The sequence below is a fragment of the Cyprinus carpio genome, chromosome B18, assembly GCF_018340385.1.
Source record: "Cyprinus carpio isolate SPL01 chromosome B18, ASM1834038v1, whole genome shotgun sequence".
Classification (NCBI taxonomy): domain Eukaryota; kingdom Metazoa; phylum Chordata; class Actinopteri; order Cypriniformes; family Cyprinidae; genus Cyprinus; species Cyprinus carpio.
The window spans coordinates 2,043,582-2,071,199 of NC_056614.1; the positions used below are offsets into that span (position 1 = coordinate 2,043,582).

Here is a 27,618-nt window from a genome sequence, read left to right on the forward strand (position 1 = left end):
ATGCCAGTATAAATGCTGAACTGATCTGAAGGCTGTGTAAACACTATGATGTCTGAGCCGTGAGACACCAGGGGCTGCGGCGCTAAACCTGTTCTGTGATCAGCAAAGACTCGGAGCCATTCAGAGACATTTAACACTGCCATACAAGCAGCATCCAACCCTGAGCTTTCTCGTGTGACTTCAATGAACCTTGTGTTTCTGCTGTTACACAAGCCATCTGCGGTCATCTTTACTCAATAATCACATATATATATAAATATATATATTTTAACCCTCATGTTGCATTCCTTTCATTTTGACCCAGAAAGGATTCCCCCCACCAAACAGTTAATGTTATGCTTGTAAAACTGCTGATACATTTCTTGTTATGCTATATTATCACCAAATGTCTTAAATCTTTTCATCAATTTGTTTTCTTTCAACTAGCACAGGTTTTGCATTTCTTTTTGGAACATAGGTTTCATTGATCTGAGCTCGTGCACTGCAGTTTTTGAGCGAACATTAACAAGATGATCCACAAATAATGCTTTATTCACTCAAAAAATGAGGTGCATGAGCTCAGATCAATGAGGCCTTTGATCAATCAGTTGCCAAAAGAAATACAAAGCCTTTGATGATTGAAAGAAAGCAAGTTGATTAAAAAAAAGCCCAAGAGTTGGTGATAATACAGCAGAATGAGAGATTTTTCAGAAAGGACCAAATTAGGACCAATAAGGGTTAAATGCTTATTAAATGTTTACTAAAATATATATTACAATTTTTTTTTTTTTGAACGGAATCTATAGCAAAAAAATTCTGGACAGAAATGAAAAAGTCTTCACAAATTCTCAGAAACATCTTTGTTTTTTACATGCCACTGTGATATTATAACATTATTTTCTTTGTTGATGTTGCATGCTTTTAATAGATTTTATGTAAAAACTAAAACAGTTGGTTACTTTGTGTGTCAAACATCTTAACTGATTGTCAGTAAGATTTTTTGTTTGCTTTTTTAAAGAAAGAATTGCACTCAGGAACATTCTTAGTATGTGTCTTAAAGGGGTCATATGATGTGATTTCAAGTTTTCCTTTCTCTTTGAAAAGGTTACAAGCTTTTGGTGCATGAAGAAGATCTGTAAAGTTACAAAGACTATAGTCTCAAATCCAAAGAGATATTCTTTATCAAGGTTAAGACTCTGCCACGCCCCCCTGAAATGGCTCGTTCTAACACGCCCCCACATCTCTACGACACTGTGTGGAAATATTTGCATAATGCCGCCCAAATGTTGACGCAAAGAAAGAAGGTGTGGTTTCAGTAACCACAGTCAGTGTTGAAGCAGTCATGTCAGGGAGATTATGCGTATCTAGGAGAAAGCAAAAGCACTTTATTTGGCCTTCCGAAAGTAGAGTATCTTTAAGATTACTTACAACAGAACAGCAGCACATTTTATGGATGACCGTTTCGTGAACCTAGAAGAGGAGGTAATACTGACTTTGCTATGACAATCTGGCGCTTCTCAATCAGCTACTGTATGTTTTATTATTAGCTTAAGTATTTGCTATTGACTGTTCAAATGCAGAGTTTTGCACATTGTGTGTGTGTGTGTGTGTGTGTGTGTGTGTGTGTGTGTGTGTGTGTGACAGAGAGAGAGAGAGAGAGAGAGAGAGAGAGAGAGAGAGAGAGAGAGAGAGAGAGAGAGAGAGAGAGAGAGAGAGAGTGAGAGAGAGAGAGAGAGAGAGAGAGAGAGAGAGAGAGAGACAGGGTCACACAGTGGAGTCAGCTGTCTTAACCGTCCGTGGCTTGTGTACTGCAGACACACAGGAGCTTCATCACTGTGTCTGTCACACACTCTGTTCCTCTTTCAGGCTTGAACTGATGGTAAAACTAAGGACATTATTAACTGTCTTTACATTTATTTTGAAATATGAAGCTCACGATTGTGGAAAGGGGCGTTACATTTCTGACGAGTGCTTGTGGTGTTTGGCCAATCCCAATGCACTGGGTCAGTTGGCCAATCAGAGCAGACTGTGCTTGTCAGGAGGAGGGGCTTTGTAGAAAATGACACGTTAGAGAGGCGGGGCATAGAGGACCTACAATAATGTACAGTATTTGAAAAATAATATTTTGTTACTCCAAATACACAAATTAATGATCTTTAAAAAAGCATCATATGACCCCTTTAAAAACTTCTTTAAAAAATATTTTCATGAATCTGGCCCCTGATTTACCCCAAAAGTCAAAAATCTGTATAATAGGATGCAAACGGCTGCAAATAGCAGGTTTTAAAGTTTATTTAATTATTGAGAACTGATCTCCAAAATTAGGACAAAAATCCCCAAATAAAATGATTCTAAAACACTGTCATTTTAGTAATGTTTTAAAAATGATTAATCTTGCTGCGCCATTTGGAAGTGGGAACTGCACTGGGATAAAACACACACTCTTAATGTACATTAAATAAACACACACACATTTCTTTCATTGCATTTATATAATATATAATAATACATAACATTTTAATATGATATAATCTGTGCAGAGGAGATGGACATAAAAGGAGCATTAATCTAAGTAGCTCTCTCCTTTTTCAGTGCATTTCTTTTACGGGCCTGTTTGTGAAGTCATTTTTCCAAGAGTGACTAAGCAATTAGGAGAGAGGAACACAAGCGCAGACTGAAGTGGTGGAAAAACACATACGTACACACACACACACACAGTAATGACCGGCTATTTTCTGCCCTGGGGACTCCCAGTGGAAATTTACCATCATACCCTTGGAAGGGTTTAACAGACTGATGATGCCTTTCTGGACAACTACAAGTTACACACACCGCACAAAAACACATTACATGAAAAACAAAAACAAAAAAAAACTACACTTTCAGAGAAAAACGGGAAAGTAACAGATGGGAAACACAAAAGAGCGGGACATGAACGCAGGGAAAGAGGGGAGGAGAGCGGCAGCAAGTGCTGGTTGGTGAGGGATTGTGGGTGTTAGCTGGCATCTCTGTGCAAACATCAGGCCACGATAACAGGATTTCTCTCTGAGAGACGGGAGAAACTGATCTGCTTCACTCCTGCCTCATTATAACACCTGCCGAGTCTCACCTGAAATCTTTCATGCATTTTTTTTTTTTTTTTTTTTTTTTTTTAAGTCGGCATGAAATGAAAATTGAACCCCGTCTATCATCTAACCCTCATAATGCATTTTGGTCTGTTAGGACACTGATGAAATACTTAATTTCTACAAAATGCATTTTGTGAACAAATCATGACTAACAAAATATGCATAGTTTTGAGGTTTTGAAGAGATATAACCATTAAAAAAGTAACAGATTTTACATTCAGGTCCATTATGAGATGTTACACAATGTCATAGAGACTTTATTTCACACACTTTTGGGACTGAAATTTGTTACTAAACATGAAAAATTGATGAAATCTTTTCCACCTCGATGTGAAAGTTATGAAAAAAAATATATTATTGTTATTATTTTTATTTTTAAGTTAAACATTTTTATTTATGTTGTTTGAATATGTAGGTTTCATAAATTGTGATTATTTTTGGGGCAGCCATGAGTTATAAGTTCAAAGGAAGTGAATTAAATCAGCTGATTTCATTTAGACTTGATACCAATAATTCTCAGATTACGTGATGTTCTTATAAATTTAATATGAACAAGAAGGTGGCTAGCCGCACACTGAATCCGATACAGACCGGAAAAATCCACAAAAGAATTTTTTTTTTTTTAACTGCATTATGCAAAAAGTGCAGAGCGCATGTGAGTTAAAAACAAATGGATACGAGCAAGCAGATATTTCAGAATGCTTAGCCATAATTAAATATATTCAAGTAAAAGTTTTTCATTCATATAAAAAAAGTGAATTTTTAAATTTTTAAATGAATAAAAATGGGTAAATGTAGCAATAACATGGTAATAACACTGAATATTTTGTGCATTTACTCATTATTTAAAACTTACTGATCATCTACAATACCAAAAATTCCACCCTTCATTTATTTATTTTTAATATTCTGGTTTACTTTTGATATACGTCACAATGTGTAGTAAAAGTTCTGTCGCTACTACTGTTTCACTGTAACTTCAAAGCATTTTAAAGTTACAATGAATTATCACAGACATCAAAAGTATTTCCCCCTCCCTCTTTCTTATTCTTTGCAGGCTGACTTTTGGTGCTGAGCCATCAAGACTCTTATATAACTGTGCTTTGTGCTTCTGTGTATGTGACCAATTTGACCCTTTGAAAATCATAACAGTAGTAATTAGAACACACAATCGCTATATTTGTTTTAGGAAGTCGTAGTTAAATGTTCACTGACAGAAAACAGGCACGTTCATGTTGAGCTCTAACCAAACCAATAAAATGCTATATGCAAATCCGTGATGTTTGGGAATCTGACTCTGAATGTGTGTGTGTCATCAGGACAGGAAGCCGTGACCGTTTGTTGACTCAGTATGGTATGTTTACAGCGCTGTGTGTATAAGAGGCTTTCAGTGAGCGTGATGCAGAAGGCATGTGACTGCACGGAGGCCAGAGGTTGGTGAGGTTATACGTTTGTGAACAGAGCACAGATGTAATCCAGCACAACAGGCCAAAGGAGGATACAATAGAGGTTACTAATGTGCGCCATCAGGCTTCCCTTTTCTTCAGTGACTGTGAATTTAACACTTTATGACCTCAAGCAGAACTTCAAGGTCTTGAATAGTGATGCACTGAAATTTTGACTCAAACACTGAAACGTTTTTATTTTGCTTAAACTATAGTATTTTTCAAATAATTAACTAATTAAAATGACTTAATAATCAACACTCAAATAAATACTGAGCTGTACATTAACACTTAAATTGCACATAATTATTATTATTAGATTATATTCGATTACAATATGATTATATTTCCACTCCAATTTGTTGAAACATAATGTGTCTGAAATAAAAAAAACTTGCTTTCATAATAGATTTATTCAAATGCACATTAATACAATACATTAAAGAGTAAAAATATAACGAATATGTAGCATAGTGCATATATTTAACATAATGCTCCTCTAAAGTTAATTTCTTCTAGCTGACTAACGAGTTTATAAACATTGAATGGCTTTCTTGAGCTAAATGCATTTCGACATGACATGTATTGTTGTTTGAATTTTGTCACAAAATAGAATTTGAGAACCCAGACTTTCATATCAAAAGTAAAGTGCAAAGCTTCTAAGTTTTGTTCACGCTTTAATGGAAACCAGACAAAGACCTCGGTTCATTAAAATGAAGACGGATTTACATAGAGAAGTCTATATTGTCAATTGGTCCAAGTTGGACACAGCTGACACATTTACCTGCTGCAGCATATCCATGCTGTGTGCACTAAATAGTCGCTAACATTCAAAACGCCATTGGAGAAATGCTAATTAATAGGGATGCGCTGATCCGATATTCATATCGAGTATCGGCTCCGATACTGCCATTTTTCTCAGATCGGGTATCGGTCAGAGAGGGCCGATCCAAATCCAAGATTTTATTTTTTATTTATTTTTTGATTGTGCGAATTATTCTGTGTTACTTCTGAAGCCATACGATAGCTTAATGCAGCGGTTCTCAATTCCATTCCTCGCGTCCCCCTGCTCTGCACATTTTGTATGTTTCTTTTATGGCTCCAGACGTTTGTTCTACTTGAACGTAAGTGCCCTGCGAAGTGGACATAGCAGGATATTCCGCCATGATTCCAGTTCGAAGCGAACGTATATGTTCCATTCAAAGTGCATTGAAGTGTGCGAGACATGAATTTAAATTGTATTTATTTACAGAGGTATATGATGTCACACTTGTCCGTGTGTGAAGACATTGCTCAGCACAAATCTGTGAATGAATGTTCCGAAGTGAGGGAAACTTCAACAGATTTCCCCTGCTCAGGGAGTAGGGAGCACATCAATGGGAACACAGCTCATGCACGGTGCTCACTTCTAATGAGCTGATTATCTGAATCAGGTGTGTTAAAGTGAGATGTGCAAAATATGCAGAGCTGGGGGGCGCCAGGACTGGAATTGAGAACTGCTGGCTTAATGTGAGCTACATATGAATATTTAAGTCCTTACATTAAAGTTCACACAAACTCTTTTATCCGCTTGTGGCTGTCAGTCATTCGTTCAGCCTTTAAACCCTGGTAGTGTTCGGTTACGACAGTCAGCTCAGTAAAGCTCTCTCCAAGATCATTTTGTATACCCATTATTATACTTGATTTGTGAAAACATGTCTATGAATTTGCAAAAAGGACTTTATCTTCTTGCCGGAGTTTAATGTTGTTTTGTTACTTGCTACTGGGTGTCTGTGAGAACAAAACACAGGCGTAGAAAAGACTATAAATTGTTTTTAACGTGCACAGTAACTGAAATTTAAAACTGTTAAAAGAAAGGCTCAATAACTGTTGCACATAATACACTACGCATCAATCTCTCTTCTCTTTGTGCTTTGCACTTTTTAACATAAAGCGATTACAATGTGCACATCCGGTGTGCAGAATGATGCGCTTGAAGCAACACGGTGTCAGTCACCGGATGTGCACCTTGTAAGCGCTTCATGCTGCACTGTATTTGTTTTGTCCTATCATATCTATCATGTTGTTGCCTTATTAAAAAATATGCTATATATTTTAAAGAAATGTTTTTTAATATTACAGTATATACTTATATATACATTCATGAATGTTTTTAATGAATGGATTTTATAATAATATAAATAGCAATGTGTTAACAATTTACCATATTTAGTGCAATACTTTTATTTGTTTCCCACAAAATATATTTTTTTCACTAAATGTTTGGATCTCTAAAATTATTGTGCACTGATTTTTCTATAATAACTTTTGCTGCCGAATATACACTAACCTAGTTTATGATACATTTTTGTCATAGATTATGAATATGCATAGGCCTATATTTTTTCATATTTTTTGTTTATTTAATTTTTCTTTATAATGAAGTAGTCTGTATCTAGTAGATTGTGAAAGAATGATTATCAGTTCCACACACAGAGATATATAAATTCTACATTTATTTAAATTGGAAAAAAAAAAGAGATAAGCCTTTTTAGAGACCGCTGGATCAAACATCCCAACGTGATTATCGGCCGATAGTGATCGGTAGCCGAGCACCCCTAATTTTGACCCTCCAAAACAGTCTCATTTGCATTTTCAGATGAATATTTTTGTCTTAACCTGTTAACCAGACCCCCCATTATGGGACTAACAGCTGGAAGTGCCCTACCTAACTTAAAATTGCAACAGTTGCTTACTTCAGTGTGTTACAAACATGAGTTTTTGGTGTCTTTGGAAAGAAGACCCTTTGGGCTTTACTTTTTATCAACCAGAGTTGATAATGCTCAAAAAAGTTATAGACACTGAAGTGCCTTGAAAGAAATTGTGCCACACTGATTTTTTTTTTTTTTATTTGACAAAAATAAATGAAATCAGTCTTTGAGCAATCTAGAAAAGTAATGGGTTGAAAGTCACATGTCTCATGAGATTCTATTTCAAATCTGAAGAAGATACCATGAAAAATAAGATTCCTGCAACCATTTTTCTATGTCTAACCCCCCCCCCCCAATATAAAAAAATATTTACCAACTATATTGAAGGGTTCTACAAACTATTTTAGTAATTAAACATACCAATGCATAGTTTTTTCTATTATAAAACAGTAGACATAATCTTAGACATCATATAAGTGATTTTTTTGAGCACTAGAAAAATACAATAAGAATAATTTAAGTAATAAAAATAAATAAGAAAAATAAAAACAATTTAACTATGTATGCCAATTACAGTACATCCTGAGATTGCTAGAAATGCAGCATTTGGAATTAATTTTTCTTATATAGTCAATTATCACGTGCTGATGGCCAGTTATAGAGATGGTAATCATATAAATGCTCCATAAAGTCAATAATCACACTCTATTCATATAGACGGCGTTCACATTGATAGCTGTGATTACACAGTAATAGCGTGCTGATTTGCAGTCAAACAGATGGTAATCATGCAGATACAGCCACATTCCCCATAAAACACACTCACACATATAAGAAAAATGTTGAAAAATAAAGAAATTAGTGGTGGGCATAGATTAATTTTTTAATCTAGATTAATCTCACTGTATCTTGGAATTAATCTAGATTGATCTAGATTAAAATGGCTCATTTGAATTCTGCCGAAGGCATTCAAATTATGTTCAATAAGATGTATTTGTTAGTACTGATAGAGCTGTGCTGCACTCAAACATAGTAGTTTGCCGATGACTCTTCTCCTGCGCTACATTGCTTGGCCCGGCATCAGCTAAGGGTCGGGATGCTTTGCGTTTAGGTGGTACTTGAGACTGGAAGAACTCCTACAGTAACCTAATTCCACATTGCACAAGTTGCAAACAACCTTACGCCTGTTTCACACATACTCCGTCTGCAGTGCGTATGCGTTGCATTTATTATTATTTTTAAGCACCCATGTTAACGGATTCCAGCGTTCACACGGTTGTGGTCCGTCAGTGCTTTCAGGAGCGGTGCGTCTGCAGCACATGACAGCGCATTGTTCGCGGTGAAAATTAACATGGATTGACACGGAAATGCAGTAATTTCACAATAAATGTATACTAATTAAAGCCTACTGTTTTTCACACGCAACACATGGGTTTTTGGCTAGGTTTAAAACAAGAAAAAGAGCACCTTTAGATAAACGAGGCAACATGATATAGGCCTATGCACTTTTATGGAAGCAGAAAGATCATTAAGAACCGTGCGATTGCTTGTAATAAAGATCTAAATCCAAAAGGCATGAGAGTCGACGGTTTCTGTCAGCGGTGCTTTAATTTTAAATATTTGCGATATCCCAACAAGAAAAGTAGGCTAATTGTTGTGTTTAAATGTTTTGCTGCTTGCTTGAGCAGCTTATTATACAAACCTAGAGTCAAATGCATGAATAATATGTTGTTTATATTTATTAAGTTTAAACTAATGTCTATGATTATGAAAGATTGTTTGTGTTAAAATGGCGTTTATCGCGTTTTGCAACCGAACTCTTCGTACATGGTTTGAAATATAGAATGAACAAATGTTGTGTTTGTGGACTAAACAGCCGCGGATCAGTAGCGGACTGCAAACGCGTCCTGTGTGAAAGCACAATGAGTCCGTGCTGCTTCTGCACCACACACGTAACGCACACGGACTGCATACACACTTGGGAAGCTTGGTAATTTCACAGTAGGCATACACACAGGTTTGAAGACTCGTTCTCGCCTCCTACAGTGCAATTCGTCTAGGTATACAGCCGCGCTAAACTATCACGGTGAAAGTAATCTTATCTTGCGTAGTATAGACCCAGCTCCCAACCCAACTTTGAGAATAGATTAAAGGCGATATTTTTTTTTATCGCCCGATAAGAGTCTCATGTTAACGCAGCACGTTAATGCCGATAACGGCCCACCACTAAAAAAAAAATACAGAAAAATCAGATCGCTAAGTTACGCCTCCATCAGATGACAGGTGCGTCACAGCGTGTGTCACGAGAGAGCGCCAGAATTCAAATAAACAATCTTCCGCCTATCTTTCACTTTTTTTTTTTAGTGGATCATCTCATTCTGTTTGTGATACTGTACGCTACAAAACGATGCTGTTTTTTACCACCAGGACGGAGTCATTTTTGTGAGCGAGTTTTTTTATATTTTGGACAAATATTTTTGTGTCTGTGGAGATGTGAAGTGTAAAAAGGAATTATCATCCATATTACAACGTTATTGCTTCATTGGACTAAAAGTGCTCCATGAGATGTTGTTCAGTGGACCCTTGCCTTTCTAACTAAACTGGGATTTACAACTGTGGATGTGTTTATGACTCGCTATTATTACGAATCTGGTATGTACTGTGTTTTTATTCTTCATGTTTTGATGTGTACTGCTTACACAAATATAGCAAATACATTCTTTATAAGCTTTTCATTGAAAAAACGTGATCTGTCGTCAATGCTTGAGGCTTAGATCTTTATAATGATATATAGTTATTTTCGTAAACATTTACACATGCAAACAAAGAGAGTTCAGTACACCCGCGTCCAGGTGCAGGTTAACAGGTTAAATTAATGTTTGAGGAATCCCCATGATGTTTTACTGATGCGAGAGACTGAGTGAATAAATGTGTGTTACCTGGATCTGTTTGAACACTTTAGGGATTGGTTTGCAGTTGAGCTTCTGGCATGCTTGTCTGTAGGCATTCAGAATCTCCTCCACCGTCACATTCTGGGCTGCAGAGACAAAACCACACAAAGACGAGGTCAAAGGTCATACTGCACAGCATATGCAACAGCTGATTGGATGCAGCCAATTCTCTAAGTCTGAATCCAGCTCGTCTCATTCTCTGGAGCACGTGTGTAGAGTCTGGACACGGAAGAGTTTGAACAATGTAAGGGAGTGAGTCTTTGGGGAGACTGAGAGAAGTGCATATACACTGTGATTCTTGAGCGCTCTCAGTAGGGTCTTTGTGTAGCACATGAACACACACACACACTCAAAGAAACAAGAGGTCTAGACGTTTTAAGCACTGGCCACAGTCATATGACCACATTATAGTTTTGATGTGACACACACACACACACACACACACACACACACACACACACACACACAGAGCGCAAGATGGTTTAAGGCTAAACTAAAATACCAGGCTCTACAGTGCAAGCATTTCACTTGCATTTGCATTGTGGTGATACTACAGTGTCATTTGTTATGCAAACATATTAACCATAACATAACATAGGCAACAGAAATCTTAAAGCAAAGGAAGCACCAAAAGCAATTCAGAATGAATGCATGATGTATTACTACATGCTGACTGTTTAAGTGCAAAAAAGCATTGCCAACATATCTATATCTCAGAGAAAATAATAACATAAAAAAAAAGAAATTCTGACACGCTTAAATTATTACAGATCATTTTAAGTAATTCTGTGTAGTTTTGCTTGTATGACTGTTACAGATCCAATAACAAAATGTGGAACCAATGTTTAATTGTTTATTCATCTCTTATTATAAATGTAAATACATATGCATCATGAAACTTAGTATTAGTAGCAGTAATAACAATTATTGCTACTTATTACTACTAAAATTACTACTTAAATACACCTTTAATTATGAAAATATTTATAACATTTATGACATTTATACCAATATAATACTAATAAAAATAATAATACTAAAGCAATTATTTGTATTTCTTTTTTGTGCATCAATTCCACATTGTAAGCAACAAACAATTACATCATGAAAGGAAAATTCTGGGTCGTTTTCACCCTAATGTTTATGTAAAGCAGCTGTGCATGCTGTTGATTAGCTGTAATTTCATTATGACAATAATTTCGACTCGTCCCTCCGTGTGTATAAACAAACGGGAAGCATGTTTACAGTAAACACAATCACAATGTAAGCTCTGCAGGCCTGAGGGTTGACAAGGAAATGTAAAGCTTGTGTTTCAGTGCTTTAAGCACTCTTCAATATTTGTACTGAATCTCTTTAATAAATATCACCCCAATTTTTGTAACAGGAGCTGCATAAAAACAACGATTCACAGAGAGTTACATCACATCTCCCATGTCTCTTCTGGTTATCTTTGCAGATATTTAATTCACTTAATTGGCTTACTAATTCATAGATGACATGACTTGAAAGACTGAATATAACTTCTTTAATAATTTGAAATTTGATTTCATGCAGACGTCAAGAATAAAGCTGTGTTATGTTTGCATTGATGTAGCTATACTGACTGCAAGCCTTTCAAAACAGTGCAATACTAGCACATTTTAAATGTTTAATTATTGTAAAAGGCAAATGTAGATTCTGCTTGTTTTTTTTCTCTCTCTCTCTTTTGCATATACAAACACAGCAGAGTACTGCTGATTAGAGTAGAGATGACGTGCTGAGTTGATGACTCTATGATAATTACATGATTGGATGCCGTTCAAGCATTCCACGCTTGCTATCATCTAATAAGCTGCAGACCAATCATGACCACCATCACTAAAATGGGCTATAAATATAAACCAATACATGAACGACTGAACGATTCAGCTAAGAGTGCATCATGAGTCTTTCATCTTCTCCTCAGGCAATCTAATTAAACTAAAGTCTGCTTTAAAAGATTTCCAATGGATCATTCTCCATGAGCGGAGACCTGGAACGCCTTCTGGCAATTCAGCAAAACTTCTTTAATCCAGTCTACATCTGCAGTATCTAATATGTAAGCAATACCAAAACAAAGCCCAATAATTACAGCACAGACACTAATGCTGCACAAAGTTTTTGGTTAATTGAAAGTTTGCAAACTGTGATGATCTTCCACGGTTTACTCACAAATATGCCGTAACAGTAACTGTTAAAACCAGACATCTGACAAAGTTTAGGTTTGCCAAACTTCAAACGACAAAAACTAAAGAGTTTGCCACTAAAGGGCTGTTTACACAGTACGCGTTTTTACATTCAAATGCACTATTTTTCCATTGTTTTTCTACGTAAACGCGCTACGCAACATAGCCGTTGCGCTTGCGTCTTCTGCAGCGTTTCACACAAGCGCCACATTTTTAAGATGAAGTGTCAAGTTAAAAGGATTCTAACTTTTGTTAATATCAGTCCCAAAACAGTGGACCAATCAGAAGCCCCCGGAGGCGGGGCAAGCATAGACCATAAGTTGGCATGGCATTTTTTATTTGATGGCAATATGGTAGAAGAGGCACTCATAATGGCTGAGTCAGGATAGCCTGAATTATATAACATTTCTTCATGTGATTATCACAACCTGTTTCTTAAAAAAAAAAAAAAAAAAAAAAAAGCCTGGAGATAAATATTTCCGTTATCACATCCCAAATGCGCATCTCCAGACCCTTGCGTTCTGTGGTGCACTTTTTAAAAAAAACATTCCTGAGCGATGAGTGTTGCATTTGTAGACACAAAGACGTATTCTGTGTGAACGGCCCTTGATTGCTCACAGTCCGATCAGATTGAGCTCCATCAACCAGTCACAGCAGATGATAAAACACACTCCCTCAAGACAAAAAAATGCAGGAAAATGAGGCCTTTTGCATGCACTTAGTACAACTAACCTCACAGATTATCACAGGAAATAATCCTTACTAGTGAACATTGCTCTTAGTGAAAGTGGTCAATATTTAACAGTTCAATTATGTGGTTTTATCAGCAATGTAATGAGCGTTTGTTAGTACAGAGGTCCTCAACTCAGTGACAAGAGGACATGGTATAGAGTTAATCGAGGTGTGTGATTTCTGCACCATTCATTTCATTGCAAAAATGACTGATTTCAAACTGGTTTCTCCTGCTGTCTTCTATTATTAGTGCAGAATGTCTGACTCAATCTCACACCATTGGTTGAGCCAATTAAGGCTGTCTATGCATTTTTATCTTGGACAGAAGAAAAAAAAAAAGAAGGCAAACACAAACTTCAGGTCTATGGTTGTTTAATTTGAACAAATTCATATTTTTGATTTAATGGTCCCAGTTCATATTGGGTGGCCTTAACTACTGTAGTTATTGTGTTCATATTGTGTTGCAAAACACTTCTGCTGCTGTTGAGGTGGGCTACAGGTAAGGTTACAGACAGGTTTGGTGGTATAGGCAGGTCTAAGTGTAAGGTATGGGTCAACTGAGTAATTATAATGTTATTACAGAAATTAATAACAGACTTTTTTTTTTATATATAAGTACAATGTAAAAACATGTACACAATTAGTGCATTATACCAAATTATTAATTTAAAATGTAAGTACATAGCAGTTAAGACTCCTAAAATAAAATAAACTCCTAAAATGTATTTATACATCCCAAATTTGCCAGATTCCAGGACAAATTATACTGTAAATTCCATTTTCATGACTGGACTGCAATTCCATCCTGCATCTTGGAAATCATAGAGCCCTACATTTGTGACACATAAGTCTAAATCAGGTAATATAATCAATAAAAACCATTTTAAAAAGGTGTAAAATATGCTGACCATACAGTTCCAGTCTGCATGCACGTGTTTTATGAACATGAGGGCCGTGTCTGACGAGGCAGAGTCTGTGCAGGGCACTGAACATGCTCCATGTACTCGGTGTACAGCATGTCCTTGGAAAAGCATTCGCTTTTTAGTCTCAGCGTGGGTAAACATTCTCAGAGAGAGAGAGAGAGAGAGAGACAGAGAGAGAGCCTTCCCAAAATGGGAAAACAATACCAAACACTCCTTAATATTTCCAAATGCAGACAGATAAATGTCATCTCTTTTCACATGCTGACTACGTGACAGCTGGCTCCTTCGGCAGTGCCAGTGCTGGCATTGAGCATTAGATGAGATCATTAAGTCCATGTCATGAAATGTCTTCAAAGAAGAGAAAACCAGGCATGTTTTTAAAGTGCAGCCTTCTTATTTTTACCAAATTTGCACAGCTATTTGGACATGCCATCTGGGTAGGTTTCATAACCTGAAAAAAACAACCAAAAGCACGTGTATGTGTTTACCACTTCCAGGTTCCAGATCAACTAAGATAAACAGACCTGCACAGTGGTGAGATTTCAGCATGGTACATTTGAAAATGTTACCGTGATAAAGACTAACCGCAATGCTAAAGCATAAGTATCTCCTTCCCTAACCCTACATGCACTATGTACTGTATATAGATCAAGAGAGCGGGGTGAATCAATGAGAATCTGTCCGTCAGCACACAGCCTTTTGGCGAAACCGGAGGTCTGCATTCCTCTGAATGGCGTCTTTTCAAAAGCAGCCTTGGAGAACGCTTACTAAAGTGTGCTGCTGAGCGTGCCAGACGTCTAAACTAAAGACTGCTCCTTCAGATTAAAACTCATTACACTTTGACCAAGACACAGAGAGTGGTACTGCAGTACACAGTCCTAAAAACATGCAGAAACATGACGATTCACACAAACTGAAAATTCTGTAATTTACTCAAACTTGTGTCATTCCAAACCTGCATGACTTTCATTCACGAAATAAACCCCAAAGAAAATATTAGATTGAAAATATTAGAAAATATAAGATTGTTGCTAATCGAACAGTTTTGGTTGGCAGTCCCTTGATACATACTTTTTGATGGCCAATGCTGATAGCCGATGTAAAGGTGACATAGGCTATATTTAATATCACACTATTTAACTGAAATATAGTAAACACATGCTGCAATTAAATATAGCTATATTTTAGATGTGGCATAAAATAATATGAAATATCACAATAATGAACATGCATGAAACTAGTTACTGATACAGTCTTATGCCTAGTATATTTATTTCATATAATTTTTTCCTCAAACTGTCAGGAATAAATATTTTGACAAAGACTCAACTGAAAAAAAAAAATGATTTGAATTTATAAATAAATCTGCAGAGGCGGACAGTAGTGAAGTATTTTCTTTAAAAGTACTTTTCAAGTGTTTGTACTTTATCAAACAACCACTAGTTTTAGTTAACAAAGAGTTTATTGTATGGGGGAAAAGGTCACTTTTCAAAGGAACTTCTTTTATGTTGGATGAACTATCCCTTTAAAAGTTATAAGGCTGTTGAGAAACAAATCAGTTCAAAGAGTTTGTAAGCACAACATCACAGAGGAAATAAACCAGGACTACTCAAAGTCATAAAGCAGCGTGCAAACACAAATTATGTTAAACAATATTATCTCCAGTAACCTAATTGCAAAGCATTAGATCAATTTCATCAGTGGCAGATAAAACAATACACTAACTCAATGAACTTCAATAACTGAAGCAGTTGTCAGAAAGCTCCGTTCTTTGCACATCTCTTCATCTAAACCACCGCCATCTGATTCAATCAAATACATACTTGCAAACACTTGAATGTACACAGCGGATGTCAGAGCAGCAAACATCAGTGAAATAGAAGAGCTTGTAAATTGTCAAGGCATTAAAGTGCAGGTGTGTTGATGAAATTTGAAACAACAATACTGTTCAACACATTTCCACCAAAACTCAATGGGAAAACACATCTTGATGATAATTCAGAGCACAAAATTCATGCTCTGAAGCCAGCGGTTAAAGCTAACCACAGAATATCAATTGCCAGTGTAAATGAACTGTGCCACTTTACTGTGAAATACATCCCTGAAATTCTCAGGAAGAGTCTACTCGCCTGCCCTGAAGCATCTGAATATTACCTGCATAATGTATTTATGTTTGTAGAAGATTAATAAGTGAGGTAACAAAGCCAGAGGCCATTTCAATCCAGCTCGAACCACATACAATGACTAAAAAAACCTATCAAAACCTAGTTGCATAGTTAATGCAACTAAAACCGTCACAATTTTCCACATCATAAATATTCAAAATAACAAAAGGCACAAAATGACCCAGATTCAAGATTTAAAACGACAATGTCAACTTCTCCAATAGTCCAGTTTCTAAAAACACATTTTGAAATTCATTCCATACCAGGTGCTCACTTAAGAAACACGTCTCATCAGAATTTTTCATTTAAACATTTGAGAGATCAAGACGGCACATTACACACGTTTATAAAAGTGCATCCTTCAGGCTGAATGGTAATTAGGTCTCAGTTTAAACAAAGAGCAAAGATAATGACAGCTCCTTTAAACTGCGTGCGCACTGCCGTTTGATGAGGATAATATGTAAACAAAAACTAAAATGTTTGCAACTAACGTGAGGTGCTGCTGTCAGCAGACAGAATCGAGCCCCTCAGGGTACAGATGCAAACGCTTGCACACTTGAGCAAAACTCACACTCGAGCATGCTGTCCTCTTTCTCCATCAAACAAGCCCAGACATCACTATGTTCATTTCCTCTCAGCTCAAGGCAAGAGACCAAATGCACCACACAAGCCCGCTTTCAGAATGAGACTTTTGGCACTACTCACACACTCATTTGTCCATTAACAATGATGTCAAGCAGTGGTTTGTCTTCTTCACACATCACATGTCTCATATTCCTTCTCAAGCAAGAGATTCACTGACACGGTCCTTGATAAACAAGAACATCAGCTTTTATAAAATCTTTATTAGTAACAAAATTGTTGATTGTGACAAATGAAGGAAACTGAGTCAGAATTTATTTAAACTGACTGAAATCATTTTCACAGTAAATATATATATATATATATATATATATATATATATATATATATATATATATATATATATATATATATATATATATATATATATATATATTATATAGTGGTATTTATTATGTTAAGCTCTAAACATAAACTGTTTTAAATCTAACTTTATCAAATCATTTTATCATTTGATATTTGTATCATATTTTCATATATAAAAAAAACTGCATCTAAGACAAGGGTTTTCAACCAGGAGGCCTCAAAATTAAACGAAATGATTTAAAATAAGACAAAACAAGAATTAAATGAACTAAAACCACAAAATAAAGAGAAGAAAATAAATATTTCTTAGTTTCATTCAACAACTTTTACCTTTGGGGGAAAAAAATGGGTTCCCATGGTCTTTAAAAACTTGTGAAAAAAGTCCTACTTTTAGATTTCAGATTTCTAGACCTGAAAAAGTCTTATAATCTCAGAATGAAAAGATCTCAATCTTACAGTAGATATGTTCATAATGAATATGCGTTTTTCTAGTTGTGCCAAGCACTAAAATATAGGTAGGAACTGAGAGTAAAAAAATAAACCACAAACAACTGCAAAGTAGAAAAGTTTGGTCTAGGAGAACATTAAATATATAAAAGCCATTTTTAAAAAATGGCTATAAGAAAACTAATGATGAAGGCATTGTAAGAAGTTCCCATGACTGTTATGAGGTGACCGTAATGCAACAAAATAAAAAAATTTTGAAATCTTTTTAACCCCTTGACATAAAAGTGACTAAAGTTGGACACACACTCAAGTATTTCTTGAAAAGTGCTTGAACTGTAATAAAGCTCCAATGTTTCAGACTCAGCAAAAATTTCTCCCAAAGCCGAAGTACCACAGACCAAATGAGATTGTGTCATGAATTACAATCTCCTCTGTAAGCCTCCCAATAACTCACAGACCAACAAAGCGTGAGAAAAGAAAAGCAATCTTCTATTTCTCTTACCTCTCTAAATGCACTGCTGTAAGTTTGCAGTGACAGCAAAAGTCAGGCTTTTACAATGAAGAAAGGCCATTCGTTTGGGCTGCTAAAAGGACAAGATTTGTTCATATTCATGAGGAGGAAATGCTTTAATCCAGTGACTTCATCAGAGACACCTTTTTTTTTTCTTTTTGAAAAGAGCAAACCAACCTGTCTGATTAGCCTGTTAGGCTAATGTTTGGCCTCAAATTATAAAGCATACAAGAAATAACAACTAAAGGTAGACAGACGTATAAAACTTTCAAATGGTATCTGAAATGATTCCAAAATTAGTGTGGCTGCAGTCAAGCCATAAAAAAACCATTCTGGTTTCCCCAAAGAACCACTTAGTTCTTAAAATAACATTTTTTTTTTTTTCTTAGATTGAAGACCATTTTAATAGTCTAAGGCCCCGTTTACACTAGTGGGTTTTCGTTTTAAAACGCATAATTTTTGCTACGGTTATGCCTATCATTTACCCTCGAAAACCCTCGAAAACTGAGACTTTTGAAAACGCTGCAGACCCCGTTTTAGTTTGAAAACTACGGGGTTACATTTCAGTGTAAACGGACCAAAACGGACACTTTTGAAAACGTTGGTGTGGCTGCCCACATTCGCTCTGTGTATCCTTGATGCCCAGTTAAAAAAAAATTATATTATGCGCGTTGTTGTACCCATAGATGTATAGGTTGATAAATAATAGGGAATCTACCTATTCATATCTATGGCTGTACCTGCATGAATGGTCACGGGACATGCGTTTTAGGTTGTGTAGTGTAAACCGAGATCGTTTCTGAAACGCAGCGGAAACGCCAGTGTAGACGAGGATCGTTTTCATTCTAAAACGAAGTTTTAAAACGAAAACGCACTAGTGTAAATGGGGCCTAAAGAACCCTTTTCTACTAACAAGGAACATTTTGTGCAAAGGGAGGTTCCAAAGATATTATAGGTTATTAATGGAAATGGAATGGGGCCTGAAAATGCAAACTTTTGAAAATGTGTTTTTTTGCATGCCTATTACGCGTTCAGTCTATAGGAAAGTGAAGAAAGTGAATGTTTAGGGATGTCCCGAGCTGATGTCAAGGATCGGGATTGAGGCCGATCAAGCATTTATTTAACTGATCTGTGTCGGCTCTCCTAAGCCCCATCCTTTTATTAAGTCAGCTATCATGCCGGTGACGAGCAGTAGGTGGCAGTATTCGCTTTGCAGTAGATCTGCCAAACATCATTAAAGGGAAAATAAGACGCTCAATCGCGATTACACTTATGGAATCCACAATTACGTAATCATTCAAAATGGCAATTAATCGTTTAATGTCCACTCATGTTATTCTTTGTGCTTAAGATGTGTTTTTTTTTCTTTCTACATGTTATCTTAAGGGTTTTTCCCATTATTTTCATTTTAGTATAACATTATAATACCATTCATATTTTTACTTTTTTATAATTTAAAGAAACCAATCTGATGTATAGTTGACATTTGAGGCTTAATCCTATAGAAAAGCATTAAAAGTTTTTCCGTTAGTGTTTTCAGCTTGTTTCTTTTCATATAAAAATATGGCATGCAGTTGCATAAAACAATGGTATAAACATCATTCAATGTAAATTGTGAAAATCGTAATTAATAATCGCAATTACAATTTCAAGGGAATAATCGACAATTGTGGTTTTTGTCATAATCGTGCAGCCCTATATCGCACACAACCAGATCTCCACTCTTTACCTTTATGTTGTAGCCTAATTATTCCGCTTATAAAATACAAGTTTACATCATTACTCCCATTGTCTATCAATGTCTTTATAAAGTATGTGCAAATACATACTTTGAGAGAGTGTATCACACACACACACATTTTTACTCTCTGCACAAATCTGTAGATTGGATTGATTTTAATATATTTAATGTGCTTGAATTGTGCATCAAACACTAGGAATATACAAGAAACGGAACTCGGTATCGAGTATCGGGGATTGTTTTGAGTTGTCGTGTAAATGGACCCTAAGCTTTCCAAATTTCACCATGAGTTTTTCAAAGTGGACAAAAGCATTCCTGCAATAAATATCATTAAATATATATATATATATATTTTGGGAAAAAAGGCATATCCCTAGCCTCCTGTCATATCAGGAGGGGCCTCGGATGCTGCCGGCAAACATGAGTGGAGCTCTCAGGGACGCCACGGGGCAGTAACATCTGAGCGATACGTTCCAGAATAGATCTTCACACCACCTCATGCTAGCGGACCTCAAAGTCATTCACACAGCGGTGCCACAGTCACAGGGGCCAGTGTGTGTTAAGAGAGAGAAAACACACCCACGCTAGCCATGCCCTTTCTCTAGCTAAGACACATCAAAAATACCTGAATGAAACCACCAGCAGAGTTAAAAAGCCTCTTCAATATCTTGTTATATGAGGTTATAGAACAATAAGAGTGATGCAGCAAATTAAATTTGTTTTATATTAAAGGGTTAGTTCACCCAAATATGAAAACTAGTCTGTGTTTTACTCACCCTCGAGGCATCCCAGGTATATGTGACTTCCTTCATTCAGACGAATCCAATCGGAGTTATATTAAAAATTGTCCTGGCTCTTCTAAGCTCTATCATTGTAGTGGGCGGGTGTTTCTGTTCAACAGTCCAAGACACGTTAAATAAAGTGTGCGCATCTATAATAAAGCGTGCCTCACACGGCTCTGGGCATGAATAGAGGCCTCCTTTAGCAAAACCTTGTGTTTTTGTAAGAAAACATCCATATTTCAAACGTAATAAACACCTTTCTCTCACTTCTGCTGATTGTCGTATGCGGAGGCTCTCCCGGCTGATGACGCAGAACGTATCCGTCGCGCACTCGCCTCTGAGTTAAGCTTGTCGTGCGAGTTTATTTATCAGGAGCAAAGGAAACAAACAAGTCTCCTCCTGGCTTATATCGAAATCCTCCAACATTTTTTTCTACAACTCGTTTTGTGCTTCCAATTCGAGTTTTTTTTTTGTTCTCTCTCCACGTTCATCACTAATCACGCAACGCCGACATCCTACATCATCTGCTGAAACTGTTTTTGCGTACCACGGTTGGATGAATTGAGACAGAAGTGTTTGTTACATTTGAAATATGGATTTTTTCGAACAAAAACGCATGGATTTGCTTCATTCACCCCCACCCACCCGCTACAACTGGATTCGTCTGAAAGTTGTATACACCAAGGATGGCTTGAGGGTGAGTAAAACACAGGCTAATTTTCTGTTTTGGGTGAACTAACCCTTTAAATAAAAACAATCAATTTTATAAATAACTGAAATAGATGAAGGGGAAAAATAAAATGTAAAAATTAGTAAAACTACAGGTTTGTTTCATGCAGCATGTTTTCTGTCTGAAGAAACATGAATCAAGAATCCTGTTAATGATCAATCAGAAGGTCTGACATGAGTGATATCTGTCCTAAAGAAGTCTCAGGGATGTCTAGAAACATCCAAGGATGTAAACTGGTAAATGGATAGACAAATATTATCAGCTATATAACATTTTTGCCAAGAAACGTTCTGTTACAAAATTATTCAAGGAAATCTTGTGACAATGGCAAAAATAAACACTTGTCAATAGCACTCTAAAAAATTCTGTGTTAAATACAACCCAGTGCTGGGTAAAATATGGACAAACCCAGCAATTGGGTGGTTTTGGCCTAGCGGTTAGGTTAAATGTCCATATTTTACCCAGCACTGGGTTGTATTTAACCCAGAGTTTTTTAGAGTGAGGAATGGCATACGATGCAAAACAATAATAAAATGCAAAACAACAACAAAAACAGGATCATGTGAAAATTCAGCTGCGCATCACAGGAATTAATGACATTTTACAATATATACTCAAATTGTAGTTGCGATAATATTTCACAATATTACGATTTTACTGTATTTTTAATCAAGCAAATGTAGCCTTGATGAACATAAGACACAAAAAAAACTTGACCCCAAACTTTTGAACAAGAGAACAAAAAATGTAGTTCTGATTATTTTTTCTCAAATTTAAATTCTTTGTATTATCTGTTAAATGCATAAAGGTGAATTACAAATATTCTTCATATTTTTTTAAAATTGTAATAAGTCACCACTGCGAACACACCCGAGTAACAGAGAACAAGCAGCTTGGTTTCTAATCTGATCCAGTGGCTCTCTCATGAAGTCATTTACAGGAGACACACAAACACTGTAGTGTTTCCCTGAGACCAAGACTCTGGGTCTGAGGAAACGGTGTAGGAAACCAAGCTACAAAAGTGGGAAGCTCAGCCTCAGAATATAAGGAAATTATAGAGCATACAGTACAGGCAGGTGACTTAAACTACTTCCTCATACCTAAATAACAACAGAACAATGTGCAACTGTGAAATAAACCCAGCCAACACCTGTGAAAAAGCTTCCCTCCTAATCAATGTTAACGACAAAAGACTATTAGAAAGCAGGTTAAAGAAATGAAAAGCTGTGAGAAAAATGCACATGCAACTATGTGACAATTATGTGTCTGCAGAGAAAGTGTTGACAGAGTATGGAATAAGTTGCTTAAAATTCAGAGCAGTAATTTAACTAGCTATTGCAATTCACAGTATTTGCAAGGACAGTCCTGCTGAAGCGACCTAGCATACTGTGCCCTGCTCAAAGGCACAATGGAACTCCAGGGACAACATTACTTGGAAATGAACCAGCAACCTTTGTGCTTACTAATCAGATACTTAAACATTAGGCCATTACCACAAATAGCCTGGGATAGCTGGACCTGGATCCTTTAAAATGTGCATAAACTGTGCAATTCAAAGCTCACTTTTCCACGAAGAGGATTACGTAATGAATACGAAGTACAATGATAATACTCCGAACTAATAAACATGATCTTCCAAACACTGCATAAAACAGGTAAAACTTTACAATATGATTACATTTGTTAAACTCAGTTAATGCATTTTTTTTTTTATTTACAGAATAATGTAAATGTACATAATTATTCATTGATTATGTTCGTTCATAATTCATTACGGTTTATTTAAACCACTTTAAATGTTAAAAATGTTTAACAAATAACTTAAAAAAAAGTTTAATAAATACTGTAAAACTCTTGTTTATTGTTCACAATATTTAATGCATTAACATTGGCATATTGCATAATTCTGTTATTTAAAGTGCTACCAATGTATTTTTAAATTGTTACAAATTGCACTTTGATTTAATGTAGAATATATTCATATTTAAACTGGTGGGTGATAAGCTTTTTTCAAAGGCTTGATTGTGTTTATGGGGTGTGTAACGTGTTAATGCTAGGTTTTTTTTAAATGCATTATTTTCACATATTTTACCTTTATTCTACATCTCTGTTTCCGTTCTGGTCAAAACGGCTGGTTGAGTCCCTGGCTCTCTGAAGCCCCTCCCTCAGAAATACATAATCAGGCTCTGATTGGTTAGCTGGCCCAGTGTGCTTAGATTCGCTGGCCACCTAGTGCACTTTGTCCGGAAATATCACACCTCCTTTACCATTCCAGCAAGATGCATGTTCCCAGGGGCGAGATTTATGTAAACATCAGGGTTAGTGATGTCACAAACCCAGGAAGCAGCTTGTTGTAGTCCCTACCAACCTTTTTTGTAGTCCTTAAATGAAAATATTTCACTTTGCATTGAACTCAACATTACACACTAACTAAAGGTAAAAAAGTGAAATCAATCCACCACCCCTTTAAAATGTAAATTAATTACAGATATGCCACTCAATATATATGTAATAATAATTTATACTATGTATGATACAAGTCAAGTTTCACTCGACACACTTTTATAAACTGTGTTTGTAGATGACTGGAAATTATAACTATATGTCAAAACTGTGTGCAAAGACAAATATTTTTAGACATGTTGCATTTTCCAAGTGCCTTTATAATGTTGCACTGGTGAGTAAACAAACAGCAGCTGTCAGACAAAACACTGCCTTTGTGTCTCAACAGCGTCATTGTTTCCCTTTTGAGCTTCCACAGACACAAGCGTCAGGAGACACCTTGACCAGTGCCATACACACAAAGGAGATTCCCTGCAGGCTAAAAAGAGACACACCTCGAGCACCTCTGGCCTAGAAAGCACAGCACACCCAGAAAACGTGCGGCACTGGATCTCTCGGTTTTCCAAGAGATGAATGCTGAGATCTCAGAATGTGCTTTACGTCTGGAAGCGTTCGAGAGGTTTCTCCATGTCTGTGAGACTCGGGTCGCTGCAGATCTGTGCAGTTGTTATGGAGCCGCTGAATGACCCTGAAGGACTCACGGCTCAGATGTCACTTGGATCACGGAGGCTTTCAGAAAAGGCCTGAATCGCTCCGAGCGTAACAGGTAACAGAAGCCACATTCAAAGCCTTGGCTTCAACTCAGAGGGACTGAATAGTTGGAGCACAATTACGCACAGCTTTCAGAGCAGAGCAACAATGCGAACCGCAGGAGATGAGCTCTGAGTTTGGGATGCAACCCAATATTTTAAGGTTCAAAAGTGATGCAAGAATTGTAAAGGTCTTACCGTGTCTCCAAGGGTCCTTCGGCTCAACCGCACCCGAGACGATGTCTTCGTCTGACGGAAAGGTCACTCTTTTGGACCGGTGCTTACTCCCGGCTCCACTGCCTGACGCGGGCACATCCTCCGGAGGTTGCTTCGAATGCATATCTATGACAGTTTCTGACGTTAGAGAGTTCTCACAGCTAGAGGCACTTTCCTCACTTTGAGTCTGGGCCGCTGGCTCGCACTCCAAAACGCCATTTTCATCCAGACTTAAATCCACACCGATATCCGTCTCACCATCATCATCATCATCATCGCCGTCTCCAACAGAGCACCTGCTCGCCGGTGGCTCCTCAGACGTGCTTGTATTCTGTTGCAGATCGCCGGCAGAGCCGTTAACAGGGTCGGCGGACACCACAACGGCGCCGTTGTTTTTACTATGCATTGCTTTGAGCTCAGAGGAACCATCCTCCTTGGGCCGGACGTCTTTTAACCGGGTCAGGACGGCAGCGTCCCGTTCCCCCTGACCTCCATCCGCCGGCAGGAGACCGTCACGGGGAAGGATCTCGTCCGCGGGGTGTGATGTAGTGTTCTCAGACACATTGCACAAATCTAAAGCATTGCACAAATCTACAGCTTGCTCCTCGCAATTCATTTTCTCATTTCCAGAGAGCTGGAGCACACGCCACTGCCTGTCAAACCCAACAGAAGTCCCCTCAATCCTCGCAAACCCAGGGAGAAACAGTTCAGTATCTCCTTAATAAGTGCACTGCACACTAAAAGCTCACATCACAGCTTTAAACGGCGGTCCTGACCTTATCTACACACCTCTCTTCATTCATACGGTCGTGTAGTATTGATTTAAAGGATTGCACGAGACAGCTGACTCCAACCTGTGTCCTGAGTCTGTTCTTTAGCAATCCCGTGTTCCTAGCAAAAATGTAAACACCTACAACATCTTTCAAAGTCAATCCGTTCAGTTTTATCCACATTAAAAGAGAAACTCTCACGTGCACGTCATGTTGACAACATCGCGTTCTGAAGGTCCACCATTACTTTCCTCTCACCGCGTTCAAGGATAAGTTAAGCACTGACATTTGTATTTAAATCTGAAACATTAGACTATAAAACCCAGGCGTGGGGTGATGATGATGATGATGATGATGATGAAGATTAGGCTTCCTCCACCGGGCTGCTCTCCTACAGCAAGACGACTAAAGTACTAAAACTGACTCTTTAAGTCATTGAACTAAAGTGCAGCAGCATGTTTAAGTGTCCAGTCGTGTCTGGAAGCTGTCAGTGTGAGGAACCCTGCACTGTCACTTTCCGTGTCGCAGTGAACACAAATAAAAACAGGCGTCGCGCTCTCCTCCACAAAAACCGCCACAAACCGCCTCGTCTGCTGCGTGTAGACACTCAGTTCCGGTCGCCTCGTGTGAACGATGTTAATCAGGTCGCCTAAACGCACAGGCAGCAGGAAAAAGAGAGCTTAATCTCCCCGGTGTAGGTCCGGTCCGGACCGACCGTGTTTGTGTGTGTGTGTCTGTTGACCGTTCACAGATACGTCATCACCGCGGGATGGGAACGCTGTGAGATTTCAGCTGCCGCACTTTCACGACTTCCACACGAGCGTTTGTTTATGAGGACGTGTACGCCAAAAAAAAAAAAAAAAAATCGCAAAGTTGTGTTTCTTTGGCAGATTTTCACTTGAAGCGATTGCGTTTGTGATTTATCTTTATTAGCATTTATCGTAAATCAATATAGATAAATAAATAAATAAAAAATAAACGAATCAGTTGACATTTGAACTCTGCCAAACCAAACCGCTGTCACGTTGGCTGGTGTATGACGCGTGTTATTGAGAAGAGAGACATATATGGATATATGTAAATGTGAATAAATATATTGCACGCTTGTTTAGTCTATTGGGTAAATAACACACTTAGAAAAACTGGAAATATGAAAACCAAATATGTCATATTTTTAAAATAAGGTCGAATTATATATATTACACTTTCAGAAAAAGAAAAACTAACCACAAAAAAACACAGGATGTCAATAATGGGATGTATGCTTGTGTATTCTTATTATTTGTTTAAAAATGGTATTGTGGTAGGGTGTTTTATGAATTATTTGCAGTAATGGCATGGTTTCCTGAAATTATTATTAAGTCAAAGACACTAGTTTATACAGTGTGTTAAGTTTGACCTTGTCAGTATTCATTATATGTCAGTATATATTGCCTATATAGGCTACTATAGTCCTTTATGTATTGGAAAACAGACAATACTTCCTCATGACTCATTCTGCTCTGCACAGATTTGTGTCCAGTCACATGCTCTTTAGAATAAGTATCTGTATCTGAAAGGTGTAAAAGGTTTGCTTCACAAACGTGTGGCTGTGGGGAGGCACCTGGGATCAGCTCGTGTCTTTATTAATCCGGCAGCGTGCTGTGAGAAGGCCACCTGACTTTTAGGAAAGAGCTGACTAACTTTTACAAGCGCACTACACAGGCATGGACTTCCCTGCTGATGATGTCATGATGATGGAGAAAATGTATGAATTCAATGTTGACATTTTTCAGTCTCATGTGTAGCACACGTTGAAGGTTGCCTGAACTGCGTGAGATTTAATTCTCTGTGTTTTGTGGTTTTGCTTAAAGTACTGTGTACAGTCCAGAGGTGGCACCACAGATGTTCAAATACCTTAATATTATAAAACTGCACTGGATTTATCATGATGCAACATGTCCAAACCTCCGTGTCGACTATAGTGTGCTCCTCGCCCTGCATCTTTTTAGTATCTCAGTTGTTTTTAAATCCTTATGAAATAGTTTTATAAATCTATACGCTCTTCAGCCTTTTTATTATTATTATTATTTTTTATATACTTTAAAGTAGACCTGAACACAAGTTTGTGTTCACTGTAAGATCTACACACTCAGTTCATCCTTCTCACCACTAGAGGTCAGAG

At 37.2% G+C, this 27,618-nt stretch overlaps 1 protein-coding gene across 1 annotated transcript in view; it reads right to left on the reverse strand.

The window, feature by feature from the left end:
- LOC109109280 (protein phosphatase 1 regulatory subunit 37-like) overlaps positions 1-26,234 on the reverse strand; it is a 41,436-nt gene extending 15,202 nt beyond the window's left edge. Inside the window, exons 1-2 of the mRNA XM_042743420.1 lie at positions 24,667-26,234; positions 10,182-10,279 (exon numbers count right to left, since the gene is read on the reverse strand). Of these exons, the coding sequence (XP_042599354.1) occupies positions 10,182-10,279; positions 24,667-25,300 (732 nt within the window). The 5' untranslated portion in view covers positions 25,301-26,234. The remainder of the gene's footprint in view (positions 1-10,181; positions 10,280-24,666) is intronic.
- Positions 26,235-27,618: the final 1,384 nt, after the last annotated feature.